Raw genomic sequence first — 18,817 nt, forward strand, 5'->3', positions numbered from 1 at the left:
AGTGGTTAGCAAACTCAGCATTTTCACCACGCAGCGAGAGGAGCCTGCTTGTGGCACTGGGTGAAAACTTGGAGCTACTCCTTCCTCGTTGAGTTTGCAAGTTCTCTCCTCACAGGTTAAAGGGGGGTTCCCCTTTCCATAAAAAACTGGTTGAGGTTATCGAGTGAAGGGAGCTGTTGGCTCGCGTGGCTTACCACCACCTTCCTACGCGTTGTAATCCGGCCACCTGATTTACAGGTATTAAAAGTCTCTAGATGACTTGGGCCTATGGTGGTGCCTTAGGTATTAGCTTAACTTGAATTGTTTTAAAACAATAATGGATCATTCCTGTAGCTCTAAAAATGTTTCTAAACGAAAGAAAACTAAAGGTGAGTAATATAATCTTGGGTTATCTATTGAAATTCCTTATTTCTCACCCTGCTATGGAGCCCGATTTTTCTGACTTCCGGCGCGAACTCAGTAAAAGCCTAAACGAGAAAACGCTCTATTGAGAAACGGCAGGATTTCGAATCTAGGGTACGTAGTTCTTTTGTCTTTGGTCTTAGTCGATAGCTACGCCGCAGAATTTTCGTTTTGAAAACGGAAACATTTGAGAGAGTTGCCCTTTTCAGTCTATCAAAATCTGGCAGCCTAGCTTGCCTTCCGGCCTATATCTCCATACCGAAAATGGCCGAAGATTACACCACCGAAAATATTTTACTAAACTGATCGGCGGCGTTTTTGAACGTTATTTTGAATTATCGACTACGACTATCGTCGTACGTTAATTTTCTTATCTCCGGGACAAGGCCATTAACATGGGCCCCTATGGTAGAAATTGGTTACGGGGACCTTATGATAGGCTTATGATGACACTAGTCCCGGTATAAAGTTAAGTTATTAAGTACTCTACGTAACCTAAAGACTACTACAAATACTACAGAATATATCAGAAGAACCAAGATTGCAAGGAGCGTGTCCGACAGTCTATTCGTTTTGGTGCGTACATCTCTTGCAAGAAAGAAAATTTAATGTTTGCAGAGGAAAAATTAAGAAGAATTAAAAATCAACCTTATTTTATTTCCACGATGGATACGTACAAAAAGTCAAATTATTTACAACAAAGATAAATAGTAATCTACAATAGTTGATACTTTGATGATTAAAATCAGTCTGCTCAGTTACTTGCCATGACGGGGATAGGAAGAGAGTTGTTCCGATTCGAGTTGTTGAACATGTTGAGCCCGAACCGAATAAGAACGTCTAGGTCCATCGTGCAGTTGCGGAAGGTCTCGTCGCAAGACTGCCGCCCTCCTTTCAAACCCAGGACGAAGGCCCGGTTGAAGACCTTCATGCCCGGGAAGAAGCTTCTCGCTTCCACCTCGGATTCCGACACCGTCTCATTGAGAGCATCGCTGGGATTCCTGTTGAACAATTCTGGATCGGTAGCATTGTTAATTCCATCGTCGAAGGTTCCATTCGCAGCGGGGATGTCCGTGGTGACGGTGGTCATCGAAGCGAGTTGTCCCGAAGCCAGAGGATTAGCCGGACGACCTAGCTTCTCTAGCGCGTGACTGTTCTCGGAAACGCTGAAGTCGTGCGGGTTGTAGAAGTACCTTTAGAAGAAGTTAGGTTCTCTAAGTTAAAATTAGATGTTAATTTCGAAGCCAGCGAATGACCATCTCACCCGAAGTAAGAAGAGACGACGTCTCCGTAGGAACCGTATCTGGTGACGTTCCCGCCGATGGTGCAGACGAGTTTCAGCATACATTTCTGTTGGTCGGTTCGCAAGACGTACTGCGAGAAGGATTCCATGGCTAAAAATGCTGGAGGCGAGCGACCTTCGAGTTTGTCTTCCGCACTCTGGACAGGGACATCGCCGCTCTGGCTCGAGACTGGATGGCAGTCGACAGCGACAATCACGAAAAACACAGAGGTGACAAATACGAATAAGGACATTGTCGTGCACGGATATTATGAAGGCGCTGATTACAATCTCTGTAGTTGTTGAAATACAGGGCAGGTAACTGAAGAATGATGTTTCAGTGGAATAATCCGGGGTTTAAATACTATTTTTCAAAATTATTTTTTCTATAAATTATCTTATCTGTGATTCTCATTTAATTTTTAGTTATAAAATTAAAAGATAACAAGTTAAAACACTCGAGGGAAAAATGGAAAACAAAAGTTACTTCAGTACAACGATTGCCATCTAGTGACATTTGCACGAATAACAAAACAAAATAATGCGCACCCATTCCCATAATTAAAATGGTAATATTTAGCTTAACTTGTTTGTTTCGAAGGTAACTCGAACGCAAACCCTAGTGTTTTATATTACATAGTTATTAGCTGGAATTCATGCCTCTACCTGGAATGCTTATCGCGGCAGATTTTCGTCTCGATTTGGCTGACGCTTTTTTTGACGTCACTATGTTAACTTAACAAACAACAACGTGAGAGGGGAGCGCCCGCAGAGGGGATTTTCTCGCTCGTAGGCGGGGCCAAAGCCGTCAGAGTGATCTTACCATACGTGATACAGCAGGATAAGCATTCCAAGTAGAGGTATGGATTCCTGTTATTAGCAATGCATTAAATGTCATTTGTTTACCGAAATCCTTCGTTATTAATCCCAACACCTTTAATGATGAGATTTATTTAAAAACCGTCGCCAGGCTCCGCTGAGTTTGTTACCTAATACGCTTCGTTATTGTAATTAGGAATATTACCACAAAATGGACACACTAACAAGGAGACTACCCGATGTGGTTATCTCCGAATTTGTTGAAACTCGGAGGTTAGGTAGACCTTATGGTAGTATGAAAAGTTGCAATGCGCTTTAGTTTTCCCATGGCAACCGAAAATGTTTTTAACCTCTCAAAACCAAAAAATTGCCATTTAAAAAAGCATGGGATTTTCTCGGTTTCACAGGGTACTTACTTAAAATTGATCAATGATATTTGCTAAAATTGATCAATTTTGGTTAAATTTTAACAAAATTTGGGTAACCGAGAAAATCCCATGCTTATGGAGAGGTCAAAAACATTTTGGGTTGCCATAGGAAAACTAAAGCCCATTGCAACTTTTCCCTTTGCGAATTTTCATACTACCATAAGGTCTACCTAACCCCCGACCAAATCCCGACTCCTAAGTTACAGACTGCGAGAGTGCCCCAACCAAACAAACATACGGGGTTATCTTTCGAGTCAACACTAAAGATAATCTACAACAAGTTGGCAAGCCAAAATATACCTCTCCTCGGAAGTATGGTCCCTAGTGGTATTAATTTCTCGATACGACCCCCAAAGATATCTCCGCAATTCAGAGTTATTTACGAAAAACGTATTCTCGGTTCAAATCCTGCCCGGTATAAAATTTTAATTTTAATTTAAATAATTGAGACGAAACAATCGAGTTTAATTTATTCAGAATATTATAAATTAAGTAGTTACAACAGCGAGTTAGATTCACTAAAACAATGCACAATTGAATTTAACCCTTTTTACAGTACATGTTTATCAGTTGAATATAATACTAAGCAAATTTTAATGAAAGAAACATCTACAGATGGTATTTGTATTTTTCTCGCTTACGAAATACTTGCCGCATCTTTAACGCTCATTTTATTTCAACGCTCGTAGACTTCCAGTTGACGTTGTGACACATACCGCATGAAAAAGACCAATGCCGTCCAATTTCCAATATCATATAATGACTCGCACACCCAAGAAATCATTGACTGCGTTAGAAATCGTAGATATCCAAATATCCACACCAAATATATTTACAAGAAGCAAAAACCTTACCATCAACAAAGCACAGAGAGCCACTTGACTAACCGCCAGCTCTTAAAGCAATTAACGTTAAATTATCTCCTTTGAATTAACACAACTATATATAGGTCGTTAATAATACCCGTAAATAAATAACAAAAAAACTAACAAAGTGGACCACCCACAGGGTCTACCCTTTAACCCTCTAATCTCGGCTGACTGCGCTAAAACAAGATTTAACCTTTAAAAAAAACCCGATTAGGCCTTCATAAATTCATTAATAAAAAAGACTTTATTACCTATTATGCTTACGATGCCTGTCTTAATTTCAGTGAATCTAAGCAGCTATCGGTGGTTCTGTGGTAGAGCGCTCGACTGCCAAGCCGAATGGTCTGGGTTCGAAACCTGGGTGGCGCATTTGTTTTTAATCAATAGAGAAACGCTAAATTAGAATTTCTTCGATGCAATAATTTCAATTTCAATTCTATTTCAATTAAACCAAAATTTCGTACCCTATTAAATACGCTTCCGATAAAGCTGAAGGTCTAATTTTCAATAAAGCGTAACAAGTGTCGGTGGTTCTGTGGTAGAACGTCCGCCTGTCAATCAGGAGGTCTCGGGTTCAAATCCCGCCCGATGCGATCGCAAATTGATACTAAGACGAATACCGTGTACAACTGCTGGAAACCCTGCCATTGGACGTTGAGAGGTAGCATTACATTCAGCACTCGGTCCGTCCCAAAGTCATTAAGAAGAAGTTGGAGAGAAAACGCCCATATAAACACCACAGACTCAACATGTACAACCATCAGAACACAAACACAACCAATTCAACACTCACAACCTACGCATAAACATTACAAAAACGTAATACACCAAACCGTCACGACGGTGAGCGAAAAAACACCAACCAAACCGCCAATGCATCCGTTAACGCTCACCGTCACACGGTGGTTTTGCCAACCCTTTGAGAAACTGCGTACGCAGTGATTACACTTTGCACCGAAAATGCGAACGCGTTCGCAGGCCTGACAGACCCACAGACCCACAGACAGACACTTTGTCCCCTCGGAGAGATAAAAAGGGTTACACAAGGTTTGTTAATTTAACCCAGATTTCCATTCGCGTAACTACCACTGGCATTGGAGTTAGCGAAGTATACTTATGAATATTTTTAGGCTTATATTAAAACGAGACTCTGAGAGTACCAAAAGATTTAATAATATAAATAAAAAGTAGAATTAAAATTAAACGTTACGAAAACAAACATATAATTCGAAGTACTTCCTTTCGCGACTTAAATACACTACTAATCATGCAATATATATAACATACAGGTAATGGGACAATAGGGATTATTTACATTATATTAGTTCTTTGTCCAGTTTGATTAATGGGCTGATGGTCAATTCTGGATTTTCCGGTTGATGGGTGGGCGCTGATGCGGGTGACACGTCGATGCGAAGGATGCGAAGTCCTTTTAAGGGAAGGGTGGAATTTTATGCACATCTGCACTTGACCTTACGACCGTACACGCAGCTACTTTGGCGCGACTCTGGTTAGCGTCTTTTTTAGGATCGGCGTCTCTCTTTCAGAGCGCTCACGTTTGTCCTCATTCAGAGAGGCAGAATGCAATCGTCATCACTCTCTCGTTGCGCCACGACCTTCTCTTGTTTTGCGCCAATTTTGGTCCTTTTTCTAGTACCCCTGATCATGCGACCATTCCCAAGTTATCCACTCACAACTCACCCACGCATCCTTTTTAAATTTTAACGGACCGAATCCGCATATTAGCCCAAGCTTACGAGTCCTTTATACCAACTATATTTATAGTGGCACTATTTGGTCACTGTTGGATCCATGGAACACTCTTGTATGTCCAAAGATCTAACGTCAACGCCGCACACAAACATCACAGATGGGGAACACAAACACTCGCCGAAGAGGGGACACAACCATAAAACAACGCTTAAAATAAAATAAAACTGGTAATGATTATCGCTTGGCACTCAGTAATAAAACGGGAGTGGCTAAACGGGGTTACAATTACTTCCAAATATAATATCTCCTCGCAGTGGTCATCCTACAAACTTGGACCTCGGTTGTCCAAGTAGAATCTGGGCCAAAGACTCGCCGCTGATCCAAATCCCATAAACTTTCACTTGGCACCCGCACCTTCGGATCGAACATCTGGAACCCATTACCCGAAGTCTTTTTAACGAATATAGGTCCACCATAAATGTTTATGTATATTTAAATTGTACTTTAGGCCTATTTTTGGCACTACGTTACAGTTCTTCAAAAGTTGGTTTGCATTGTTTGCGAGATTCTGAATACATTTTCTCCTTTACAAGTGGTAGTAGAATGGCAGTCTAATGTTGAGCTGGTTCGTTGAGAACCTTGAGAGCCTTGCTCGTTCGGCTGTGGTCTCTAGGAGTTTTCTCAAAGCCGATGAAGGTTCTGGCGTTGATTGAATAGTCGTTTAACATGTGTATCGATGATTTCACGGGTATTGGTGAAAATGTCCCAAGTTTCAAAGATATTTAAATTTGTGAGCTCCTGCAGTTAGCGATGCGTTGTTACCTCGCTAATTGGCATAACGGGATGTGGCAGCTCTTCGATTCGATTCTGAAATGAGTTCACGAATCATTTCGGGTGACAAAATAATTGTACTCTTCTTAGTGGGTTAGTGTTCGTAGAAGTCATCGTTGTGTTATTGGAGGTTTTCAGATACTGCTATATGAATTTAATCCAAGTTCTTCGATAGTTTTGTACCCTATATATCCCCGTTCAATTTCAATGAGACATTAGATGGACTGTACGCTGCTTTACCAACCACGGTTTCAATTCTAGTGAATTGTCTAATTAAATAACTCTTCGTTCGCTTACAGGAATATCCATTATGCAATGTCGCCTTGGTTGTAGTTGTAGAATGCTTGGAATCTTTTGTTTATACTCTACTGTTTCCCACGGAAAGATATAGATTCAAGATTTGTCTATTGACTGTATAAAAATACAACACTTTTATAACAGGGCGGCTCAACAAATTTGGAAGCACTGTCGAAATACAATCCAAAGTGCGATATGGTAAAAAAAAGGATAGTATAAAAGCCATAGACTAGACTTCTAATCTTCCAAATATAAACCGCAAAGAGAGGGCGTGAGGCGAATATAGCTGCTATTCCGAGGGCGGAGCTTCAGCGGCCCTCAAGCTACTCCCTTAATGAAATAAATTTCATTTTATATCTTGTAACGTATTCATTGCTTTGTTAAATATTCGCAAAAACAGATGAATTATTTAATGTCCACTGTTTTGGCTATTTAAAGTTTAGCGCGCTGCTAATATGTTACAAGTGTATAATTGGTAATTTCTTTAGAGGACTAGACATCAACCTGAAAGCTGTAGCAGACGAAATTTCAAGTTGGCATATAGTGGCGTCTGCCTTATGTGAATTGTGATGAGTGTGGAAAGCTTTACGAGGTGTTTTATTTGTGATGTCATGAACATAGAAAATCCTAAAAAAGTTTTTATATGTGGAACTGTTATAGCTGTTAGAAATCATTATAAATTTACGTTATACACTGTTGATGATGGAACTGGTGTTATTAAATGCTACAAATTTCTTAATGATAGCGATCAGGTTCTGACTTCTGAAGAAATATGTGAAATTAAAGAGGATTCTATGTGCAAAAGCCTGTATTCTGATTTTGAAAGAAGTGAAAGTTCAAATCCAGTATGTGGGGATCTTATAGAAGTGTATGGCACTTCAAAACTGTTCAATAATGAAAATCAAATCACTGTTGACACCTGTAATATTTGTAGGGAACCTAACGTTGAAACACAAAACATTCTGAGTACTTTGGCCACCAAAACTATGTTACTTGACAAATAAATAGCCAAAACTATGAAATAATTAATGTAATTTTTTAGAAATATATTACCTATTAATAATAAACTTAGATGGCTCGCTTGTGAATTATCAAAAATAAATAATTTTTTTACAGCAAAATTTTGCATTTTTTCTCACGAAAATCCTTATATCCAACTAATAAAATCAAAAGTAAACTCGGTTTAATAATGTTTAAACGCAAAGACCTAGGAAATGAAATATTTGTATATTTACGTCATTTTGTCTACACGGAAATCATCTACGGAAGTCACGTAATTTTGGAGCGTAATTTACGCATGCTCATTTCGGCTTATTTTTCTCCTCAGTCTCTGACGCGTGAAGTTCTGGGAACGTGATTGGGAATGCTAACTCTCTTTTTGAAAGGCTTGGAATTTCAATCACCTGCAAATTTGTTAAGCCTAACTGGAAATTCGCGGGCCCGAAAATATAAAAACTCTTTTATCTAGTTAAATTTCTTAATTTTATGTAAATATGGCTATAGATAACATTAATAAAAGTCGGTGGCAACAGCATTTCAAAAATAAAGGAAAAGATCAAGATGTAAGTAACAAGAATTTTAAGTACAAAGCTTGCCAAGGCTTACAAATCTCGTTGTCTTTCTACTATTGTTAACGTTTTGTGACTTCTAAACTGTTTTAAGAAGTGTTTTCTTAATTCTTCTCGTTGTAATATAAATATTTCGATCTATGGCGCTTTTAAAAGTTAAAATAGAACACCATACTTTAAAAATAATATTGTTTTATTGAGTGTTCCAATGTATGTCACTTGAACTCTTCAGGAAATGAGAAGGAGACGCAATGAAGTTACTGTAGAACTAAGGAAAAATAAAAGAGACGAGTCTTTACTAAAGAGACGGAATGTACCTCAAAACGACGAAACAGATGAAGATGAATTGGATCACGGAATTAATCACACAAGTCTTGAGGTTATTGTTCAAAATGCCAGCAGTTCAGAGCCAAAAACACAACTAAGCGGGGTACAAGCAGCTAGAAAACTTCTATCCAGTGATCGGAACCCTCCAATAGACGATTTGATCAACTCTGGAATCCTTCCCATTCTTGTCCATTGTCTTGCAAGAAATGATATGTAAGGTTCACTTAAATGTGAATTACTCATTCATTTCCAATGAAAATATATTTCTGCTTTCAGCCCCTCTTTGCAATTTGAGGCTGCATGGGCACTAACGAATATCGCCTCAGGAACATCAAAACAAACACAGGCAGTTGTTGCTGCAGGTATGTGTTACTATGGCTCAATACTTATACCACTTTGCAGGTGATAACACACTCATTTTCGCTTGCAGGGGCTGTGCCATACTTCTTAGCTTTGTTAAAATCTCAACATCAAAATGTATGCGAGCAAGCTGTATGGGCTTTAGGAAACATAATTGGTGATGGCCCAGAGCTGAGGGACTATGTCATCAAGCTAGGAGTGGTGGAGCCTTTATTATCATTTATCAAACCTGATATCCCACTCTCGTTCCTCCGTAATGTCACATGGGTGATTGTGAATTTATGCCGCAACAAAGAACCGCCTCCCGCCGTTGAAACTATCAAAGAACTTCTCTCTGCTCTCTGCTTACTCATTCATCATACAGATGTAAATGTAAGTGTTAGTACCGCTTTTGCTACCCTAGTTTTAGTGCTCGCACATTTACAATTTGAGATTTGTTGCAAATCGCGTTTGATTAATATTGATTTGGTGCTATTAGATATTGGTCGACACGGTTTGGGCTTTGTCCTATTTGACAGACGGAGGAAATGATCAAATACAGGTAAAACTATTATTGTAATTCATCATATTGTCGCACTAACTTGTCATTGCGTGTTTACTCAGATGGTCATTGATTCTGGAGTCGTACCTCATTTGGTTCCTTTACTTAGCCACAAAGAAGTTAAAGTTCAGGTATTTTCCGATCTAGCTTTAGCTACGTAACACTACTGAATGATCCAAATGTGTGTTTCAGACTGCAGCTCTGAGGGCAGTTGGCAATATTGTAACTGGTACTGATGATCAGACTCAAGTGGTTCTCAATTGTGACGCCCTTTCTCATTTCCCGGCACTTCTTACCCATCCAAAAGAAAAAATCAATAAGGTAGTTACACTCTTAAGAATCTTCCCTTGTCCCAGTTTCATTTCTAAATAATTCGAATGATGAACTGAAAGGAATTGAGTCGATTTCTAACGCTGAATATTCTTTAAAAATTACGGAATGAATGTGTTGTTTGAATGTGCATAAAACTGCGCCTGAAACTATCGTAAGCCTTTAGTTGATGATGAAAGAGGAGTGCATTTGATTTGTCATGATCAAAATCTGTAGCAGTTGTACGCGTGTTGCGTATGTGTTTGTTAATTTTTGAGGAATATCAGTTTGGAAATCCTAAAGTGATTGATTTGGAACAGATATCACACCTGTTCTGACTATTTCTTTTTTACCCACTTACCTTAGAAAATCTCCACTTTTGAAATTTTCTCTTTAGTCAGATAAAGGTTTCAAGTTCAAACTTTATCATTAAACCAAATAATGGCTAAATAATTGAAAATATCTATCCCTGATTTTTAATTTTCCCTGAATAGAGAAATAAACTTTCCTAACCTCGCAGAACTATTCGTAGTAGTAGATACGCAAATTTTCTTATAGGAAATTAGGCAGGTCCTAAAATAGTGGGCAGTTCTAGGCAGCGTTCAGTAAGACTCAACGGAGAGGAAACAGTTTTCTGAAAAAATATTTTCGTTGAGACCGTTGCTTAACGTCTTGTTAAACACTTTTTACGATTGCTATAAATTTTGTAAAATATAATCTGCAGCTAGCCTTCCTGAAAGCTGTGACATCAATATACCGTTGATCAACAAAATAACCGGCTATTCCAGCCGCTTACTTCGTTGACTCTGTTTGCAAATGTGACTGTAAAACCAGGAATGCGAAAAGTCGACAATTAGGAAATGCGCATTCAACAGCCCAACCGTTTATTGTTACTGAATGCAGCCCTAAAATTTGGATTTGGGTAGTGCTATTTATCGCTAAAAAGTATGAAAAATTTAAAATAGATGATTACCTCATGGGAGATGTTGTGGTCGACGTCTCTTTCCAGTACATATCGACAAACGCAGCCAATTTTACTGAACTAAGTTACTTATTTACAGCCTTTTTTCTCTCATAATTTTGCTACAAATTCTGAATTCTAACTGCTTTAGCTCATTGAAATTATGTTTTGTGGGGTTTAGTTTGTTTATTTTATTGTTGGCAGTTCTAAAAAATCCTTATTTTAGCCCCTGAAATTAGGAAATCAAATTACAAAATCTCTGGTTCTGTATAAATTATTAATTGTATATTTTTACTGCTAAAATTTAGGAAGCAGTATGGTTCTTATCGAATATAACTGCTGGAAACCAACAACAAGTGCAGGCTGTAATTGATGCTGGCTTAATTCCAATGATCATTCACCATCTCAGCAGGGTAACTATCGTATAAACTTGGACTGAAATAACAATCTTGTTTTCCTAATTTTTACTTGGTTTTTATTATTAGGGAGAATTTCAGACGCAGAAGGAAGCGGCTTGGGCAATAAGCAATCTAACCATCAGCGGAACGAAACCCCAAGTTTTGTATTTGGTCAGCCAGCATGTCATCCCTCCGTTGTGTAATTTGCTGACCGTCAAAGACCCTCAAGTGGTGCAGGTGGTCTTAGATGGGATTAGCAACATTCTCAAGATGGCTGGCTCCCAAGTTTACCAGATTGGAAGCCAAATTGAAGAATGCGGAGGTGTGCAATTTATCACTCTTAAATTATTTATTATTTTTTTGCGCTTTTTAATGATTTTTTTATTATTTAAAAGGCCTTGACAAGATTGAAGCTCTTCAAAACCACGAGAACGAAGATATCTACAAACTGGCTTACGAAATAATTGACCAGTATTTCTCGGATGATGTAAGTTTTCTTTTAATATCTTTTTATTAGTCTAAGCTCACTTGGTTTTAAGCTTATTATATGATTAGGTTCTGAGATGGATAGTTTATAGAGTTCATATAGTCTCTAGTTCAAAAGTCTCATTCAAAAGTAGCACGTCTTTATTTATCTTTTAAAATATCTAAAACCTTCCCAAAATAATCACAACAATCTTGTCGCCTCTTTCTCTGTTATGTTGTAGCTAAGTGCTCATTCCCGTGTTTTTTCTATTTTTTTTTTATTTGGATTTGGAAAACCAGACTAAAAAAAACCTGTCCAAAAAATTTTACAACCCAACTTACCGGGTTGGGGTCCCTGTACGATCACTATTTTTAACTTAGCTTAAAAGTTTTGACTTTTCTATTGCCATGAGCACTTAGTTGCGTAAATCAATCTCTAGCTTATTTACATAATTTTTTAAGCCGCTATATTTTGCAATTTCGGATCTACTTATATTTGCAATATAGGCCTACTAATACTTTTATTTAATACACAATACAGCAATTTTCTAACCAAATGCTTTGGAACAGCTTTTAATCGCCCCTGTACATAGGCTTGGGCTGCATTTGTGTTCCTTTTATGTATAAATAAAAAATGGTTTCCCAAATATTCGCCCTCATACAGTTGTGGGACCTATATAACCACCATTGACCTGTACTAGGAATTATGTACTGGGATTAGGGAACGCCTTAATTTTCTATTGCTAGATTCTAATATTAACCACTCCCTCCTATGGCTTTTGAATATTCAGTGCTGTTCAGTGGTAATCCAGGGTTGCCACACGTCAGGGAATATAAAATTGCCTAAAAAGTCAGGCAAATTTTGGGAATTTAAAGAATTTGTAAAAAGTCAGCGAATTCAAATTTTATTCTGGCACCTTTGAGGGTAATTTTACTCTAAGATCTATGACCAATTCTATGATTATCATTTATTTCCTCGTAAGTTTGGCTAATTTTTTCAACATTGCAATAACCTTTTTACTGAAATATAAGTCCATTTAAATTGTTTAACTTCTGATAAAAGTAAAGTATAAAATACAAATTAAGGCCTTAAAAAGGAAGGGAACTTGGATCTCAAAATGTTGTGGCAACCCTGTAACTGCTCAAATTGGAGTCTTGTTTGTGTTGTCAGTGGCATAGCTGAGAACTCAAGAGCCCCCCCCCCCCCCTCGCACAATTCTAAATGGGGCCCCTTTTCAATTTTTTATGATGAGCAGGGCCCCCCAAAGATCGGTGCCACCTCTGCGCTGCAGGCCCTGCGGACCATCAGCTACGCCACTGTGTTGTAGAACTCCCTTTAAACAAAGTTATGAATCTCTTAGGGGTTACCTTGTGAATGTTAAGTAACATTTTTAATCAGATGGAGTAAGGACTCTCTCAGTTTTGCTCTGTATTGCGTAGAGTAGAAAATAAGAGATGTTACGTCTTTAGAAGTTTTGAAACTGTAATAACTAATATGAAAACATAATGAGAATGACAGCTAAAGTGTGGCTTAATTCTGATTTTTAAATATTTAAAAAGTAAAGGTCTAAATTGGAAATATGCTCTGAACAGAAATTATTACATATAACAAATCCCTATAAATTTATCTAGCACCATTCTCATAAAAAATTCATTTATAACTTGTCAAAATGTATGGTTTTGAGTTGGTTCATCAAGTTTAAGATTTATTAAAACAACTAGATTACATATTATATTTTTAAATTTTTTAAATCTTAAAACAATTCAACCAAAAAAAGTGATCGAAAGGTTACATAAATTGTTACATTCACTGGGTTTCCCCTTCATAGTGAGACATAGTTGAAATCATTAAGTTACCAATACCTTTTTATGATTTTCTTACTAAATAAACCAGAACTTCCCCTATCCCTTCCCCGTTTAAGTAAATAGTACCTAAAACATTCTAAATTATCGCACAGGTTGAGGAAGATCCAAACCTTATTCCTCAGGCCTCCGACCAGGGTTACCAGTTTGATCCTGAAGCCTCCATCCCTAGTGATGGCTTTAAATTTTAGTGCTGTAGTTTTAAAAAGAAAAAATAAACAAAGCAAAGAAAATTATGTCTTGGGTTTTCCGTTTTGAAACGAAAATTATCTCGTCTACGTCTAAAAATTGTTACCAAAAGAACTTCATGCAACACAAATAGTAAATAAAAGAGGATTATTGAAATTCAGCAGTGAGAATTATACAATATTGGGGGAGAAACGTTTTTCCCCTCTGTGATGCCACAAAGAAATAATCAGGATAACCAAAAAGAAAAAATCGTTATAAAAAAACTAATTATCGCTCCTTCGAGAAGTGTAAAACGCAAACAGAAAGTTTATTTTTGCCTTCTAATAGCGCCTGATATTTTAATTTGCAAGTCACAGACTTACGGGACAATTTACCTTTTGACTATAATTTTTAAAAAGACGTATAAAACTAAACGTTTCTTTTAATAATATCAATTAATTGACGTACTGGTAAAAAATAATAAACTTTTTTCAAGTATCAGTCATTGCCTTGAACATATTTTAAAAACCTAACTGAACACCAAGAAATGATAAAATTGTTTAAAAGTAACTGAATATTGGTAATAAAAATGGCAACTATAAAGAAAGTGCAAGGCTTTGTTATTAAACAAGAAATATCATGTTGGTTTCTATCATAATTTAAACAATCGCACTTAAAAATATCGGTAGATTACGCAGTTTTTCTCTATTACTAGTCTTTAAAATGGGGGAATTTTGAACTACCATATTTAATTTGCTGATTGTAAAACCTAAGTTTGTAATTTTGCAGTTATGGCACAGTAAAGATTATAACATCTTTATTTTTGTGCCAAAATTCTAAATTCCATATTTAACTTTTTAACAATTTTATTTGTAAATGTTTTGAAAAAAGTTAGAAGGATAGCTTCCTTGGTAAAATCTATTTAAAAACGATACGTTAATGTAAAGCGAAAATTACCTTTTTCATTTTAATTTATACCTGTCTTAACTAAACTTTCCTTACTATTTTGATTTCATTTTATTTGTTCCTAATATTATAAAACTCAATTTCGCCAAACTTTTGCTGTTTAAAATTTAGCTTTACAAGGTAACGTATTTAAAAAGATTGGTTTTTCTCAATTAGTTCAAAACTGCATGCATAATGACTACGATGAATGCTTATTTGAGCAGAAAAAATAGGGAATATAAATATAAAAATTGACAAGGAAAATATAAAAAATAAAACATTAATTTTTTATGACGCCAGATACGAGATATTTTTAAGATAAACCTAGGTGGTATTAAAAAATACAAAATCAAATTGCTCAAATAAATGCTAAGAAAACATTGTTCCTCAGTCAGTATACATGCAAAATTCCCTCTTGAGAAAATTTAAAAAATGTGGTCTGATTTTTTTTAAGAAAAACTTTTTTGGTTTATTATTAATCATACATAAAAGCTGTTAGTATTCATATTAGAAATTTGTAAAATTTATTCCTCCAAAATATTACTGGAATTTTTGTCTTTAATTTTTACAATAAAAAATGGATCTTTACCCAATTTTACAATATTTTTACACCATCTCCTAAGGGAGTTTATTAGTTTTAAAAAATGAAATGGAATATAGCATTTCAAAATTGTATGTATTTAAGAATTACGTGGAAGAAAATGCCTAAATTAGGCATAATTTTAAATAATATTGTTAAATTTGGACAGAGATTCATTTGAAATATTAAAATTATGGTCATTTTATTATTTGGCTAACAAAAATATCCTTGCTGCAACAAAAACTCTTTGCAAACAAAAATAAAATTACTTATTGAAAATAAAATAATTAAAATACCATTCTGTAAAATAGGTTTTTTTATACTGTGAAAAAAAAAACAAATGTAAGAAAGAATTTATTGTAGCCTCAAAATTGGTCAGATCAGATTTCCTTGAACTTAGTTTAAGGCTAAGAAAAAATATTCATTGATGTAAGGCTCAATAAAATTTTCGGAAAATTTAATTTTAAGGTTAAAATTTGCCTTCGTTTCCGCTTTAAGATCGATTTTTTTAATGTTTTGATTTAGTAGCATTTGAATTTAGTGCGAAATTTGAAAACTTTTCCAAACACGTCTCGTTTTCAAACTTTGTTGGACGAACGAGACCAAGTACTGTGAGTGTACCCGGATTTAGATGTGTCTTCGATGCAACTATTGGACCGAACGAGTAAATTTGTTATGGGCCAAAAAATCATTTTAGCATATACCGTAAGTCGATTTTAATTATGAAAGATGGGATTTCGTGGTCGTTGTGATTTTGGGTAAGTTACAGTGGTTCAACTTTCCTTATATGGTAAGACGACGAACCTAATGTAGATCTTGGAATATTTTCAACACGGTTCAACTTATTAGTTTGAAAAATGTTTTTCGGGAGAAAAATATACTTGTTGAAATACGTCACATAGTTATTTACCAAAACTATAGGCCTCTACTTGGAATGCTTACAGGGTGACCATTCTAACTTTATTTCAGTGCTTTCCTTTATTTTCCTATAATTTAGCCATTTTTCTTATATTTTCCTGTAATTAGATATTATTTTGTATTTCGCGCGGTTTTTTCGTATTTCAAGCGTGCCTAGTTCGCTTTTCGTAATACAGATGGCGCTCCATGTACTAAAACCTTTTGATAAAATGTCCAGGTTTTTAAAATGTTTTGCATGCTGATAAAATGTAAAATGCTTCTCCAAAGAACTGCACCAGTGTTGGAAATAAGCTTTTTAAAAGTACTGGTCAATGTGACCACTATACCCCTACTTAAAAAATAAATTAATTGGGCCACCCTTTTCTGCCCCACCTTTCTCCCCCCTTTTATTTTACCTTCGAAAGCCATAGAAGTAAGAGAGAAGACTAGAGAAGGCCAACAGAAATGAGGTGAGAGAGGAACACTGAAAGGGCCCGCAGCAAAGCCGGGTGATGCGTATGGGTAAGAGCTTGAGCTAAATGAGAGCCCCTAGGATGAAACAGAAGACCAGTAAGGCAGCGTACTAAAGGGCCGCGGTGAGCCGCGAAGGCGGGACACGAAAAGAGAAAATGATCCAGGTCTCCGAGTAGTGCACATGCTGAGCATGACGGGGAAGGCGCACGATCGAAGCGATAAAGCACGGCAGGAGTAGGGAAGCGATCTAACAGGGCCAAGAAGAAAGGACGCTCTAGTGATCGCCGCAAGCGGAGGCGCCAAATGGCTGGGTACTGCGGAGTCGGTTGGACCGAATACAGAAAACGTCCGGTAGATAGCGCAGAGAAATGAAGTGTCCAGGAGGTCATCAATGCACCAGAAAGAGTCCTGCGGCATTGTAAAGTGTCAGCAGGTGAGAAAATATAAGGCGATACCAGGGAAGCAGTGGCGCCTTTAGCAGCTCTGTCGGCAAAGTCGTTACCGGAAATCCCTACGTGCGCTGGAACCCACAGAAGAGAGAAACGGGCAGTAGGACAATCTCGAAGCCGAGAAGCAAGTGGGAGTAATAAGGGATCGGTGCCGTCTGCGCGGTTAAGTATCGCAAGAGCAGAGCGGGAGTCCGAGCAAATCGTCGCGTCATAAATGCGATGATCCAGTAGCCAGAGGGCGGCCTGGACAATTGCCGCCAGTTCGACGCGGCAGATGGACAACTCAGAGGATGTGCGGAAAGAGTAGGTGACATCCAGGCTAGGAATATGAAAAGCCAGCCCAGAGTACATATCATTAGGCCAACTCCATTGGGAGAGAGGATGCTTTCGTCCGCTCAATCCAATCCCCGTCAACATAGAACGGGGAACTGGTCCAGGGGGCAAAATACGACGGAAGGGGGGCACGTAGGTTAGAGCGGTAAAGAATGTCGACCTTGTGAATAAGAGAAAGGTGAGCTAAAGCCCCACGAAGGGAAGCTGAAGTGGGATTAATTGGGGACATCCATTCTGCAAGAAAGTGGGAAAGAGGACAGGTGAAGCAGTGAATCCCGTACTTCAAAAGTTGTATATCGCGATGTAAAGACAGAGGAGGGACAAAGCTTACAACTTCCAGCGCACCTATAGACGCAGACTTCGGTGCTCCAAGTACCACCCGCAGGCAGGCGGACTGAACGTGATCCAACAGAGCAAGGGATGTTGCAGATGCAGCGCGGTAGGCCATCGCTGAGTAATCTATACGAGACCGAATAAGACCCAGGTAAAGCGTACGGAGATATTTGCTGGGTAGACCCCAGTGAGCCCCGGCCATTGAACGGAGCAAGCCTAGTAACCGGAGGCAGCGAGTTCGCAGAGCAACAATGTGTGGACGCCAGGTAAGACGAGTGTCAAAGAGTACTCCAAGGTAACGGGCAGTGCGGGATATTGGAAGGGGTTGACCATCCAAATGAAGGTGAAAAAATGAGGATACATCACGCTTCCTAGAAAAACACATTGCTACACATTTCGCTGGGGAAATGGGAAGGCCACGACAAGAGAGGTAACGGGACGCATCTTGCATATGGAGGTTGAGGAGGCTCAAACAGTGGCCAGTGAGGAAGAGATCAATGTCGTCCGCAAACATTGCAAGCTGAACACCGCTGGGAAGAACCGCGGGCAGATCATCCAGGAGGAGACTGAAGAGCAGCGGGCTGAGAACAGCACCTTGAGGCACACCACGAAGCAGCGGGAAAGGAAAAGAGAGCGAGTTGCACACTAGCGACACGGTCCGTGAGGTAAGACCGGAAGAAGGTTAGTATCGAAGCGTCAAAGCCCAGCGCTGTTAGTTTTCGAAGGACAAAATCATGATTGGCGTTTCCAAATGCATCCTTGATGTCGAGGAAAACGGCCACACAAGAATTTTGTGTGGAAAGGGCATGCTTAGCGGTCTCGCTGAGATATACAACATTATCCATACTGCGGTGGGCATGACGGAAACCCGTCTGAAAAGGCGAGCGAGCACCCAGCGATTCGAGCCACCAATCAAGGCGACGCTGAATGAGGCGCTCGAAAAGCTTCCCGAGAACAGACAATAGTGTAATGGGCCTATAAGAAGCTGGATCGTTAGGATCCTTTCCTGGCTTAAGAAAAGCCACAATGATGCCGGATTTCCAGGCGGTAGGCATATAGTGCGCTGACCAGCACGCGTTAAATATCCCAAGAAGAATGTAGAGGGCAGTCAATAAAAGAGAGACCCGATCAGCTCTAGGTGCAGTATTCCTGGTACGGGACAAACCGTAAAAAAACTCATCCATCGTGAAAGGGTGGAGGGCGCA

The 18,817-nt window shown here is 38.3% G+C and overlaps 3 protein-coding genes across 4 annotated transcripts; 1 reads left to right on the plus strand and 2 right to left on the minus strand.

Annotated features, from left to right (window-relative positions):
• Positions 1-1,131: 1,131 nt before the first annotated feature.
• On the minus strand, positions 1,132-2,009 carry LOC149951932 (uncharacterized). The gene is made up of 2 exons (XM_090170156.1): positions 1,667-2,009; positions 1,132-1,595 (listed from the first exon to the last, which is right to left on the minus strand). Exons 1-2 carry the CDS (start codon positions 1,936-1,938, stop codon positions 1,157-1,159), a joined length of 711 nt encoding a protein of 236 aa, XP_090026282.1. The 5' UTR covers positions 1,939-2,009; the 3' UTR covers positions 1,132-1,156.
• Positions 2,010-7,959: 5,950 nt separating this feature from the next.
• Kap-alpha3 (karyopherin alpha3) lies at positions 7,960-13,669 on the plus strand. Of its 2 annotated transcripts, none has more exons than XM_090168383.1 (11): positions 7,960-8,203; positions 8,442-8,749; positions 8,813-8,898; positions 8,967-9,274; positions 9,375-9,437; positions 9,500-9,568; positions 9,630-9,758; positions 11,016-11,120; positions 11,193-11,427; positions 11,501-11,592; positions 13,529-13,669. In XM_090168383.1, the coding sequence occupies exons 1-11, from the start codon at positions 8,135-8,137 to the stop codon at positions 13,622-13,624; spliced, it is 1,560 nt and encodes a 519-aa protein (XP_090024509.1). In that variant the 5' UTR covers positions 7,960-8,134; the 3' UTR covers positions 13,625-13,669. The 2 variants fall into 2 exon arrangements, with proteins under 2 accessions (XP_090024509.1, XP_090024510.1); XM_090168384.1 differs by having other exon boundaries at positions 8,967-9,268.
• Positions 13,670-16,469: 2,800 nt separating this feature from the next.
• Positions 16,470-17,297, minus strand: LOC149951934 (uncharacterized). Its single transcript, XM_090169701.1, has one exon. The coding sequence runs from the start codon at positions 17,295-17,297 to the stop codon at positions 16,470-16,472; it is 828 nt and encodes a 275-aa protein (XP_090025827.1).
• Between the last annotated feature and the right edge of the window lie 1,520 nt (positions 17,298-18,817).

This window comes from Leiobunum rupestre, chromosome 3, assembly GCF_980474605.1.
Source record: "Leiobunum rupestre chromosome 3, qqLeiRupe1.1.hap1, whole genome shotgun sequence".
Classification (NCBI taxonomy): Eukaryota; Metazoa; Arthropoda; class Arachnida; order Opiliones; family Sclerosomatidae; genus Leiobunum; species Leiobunum rupestre.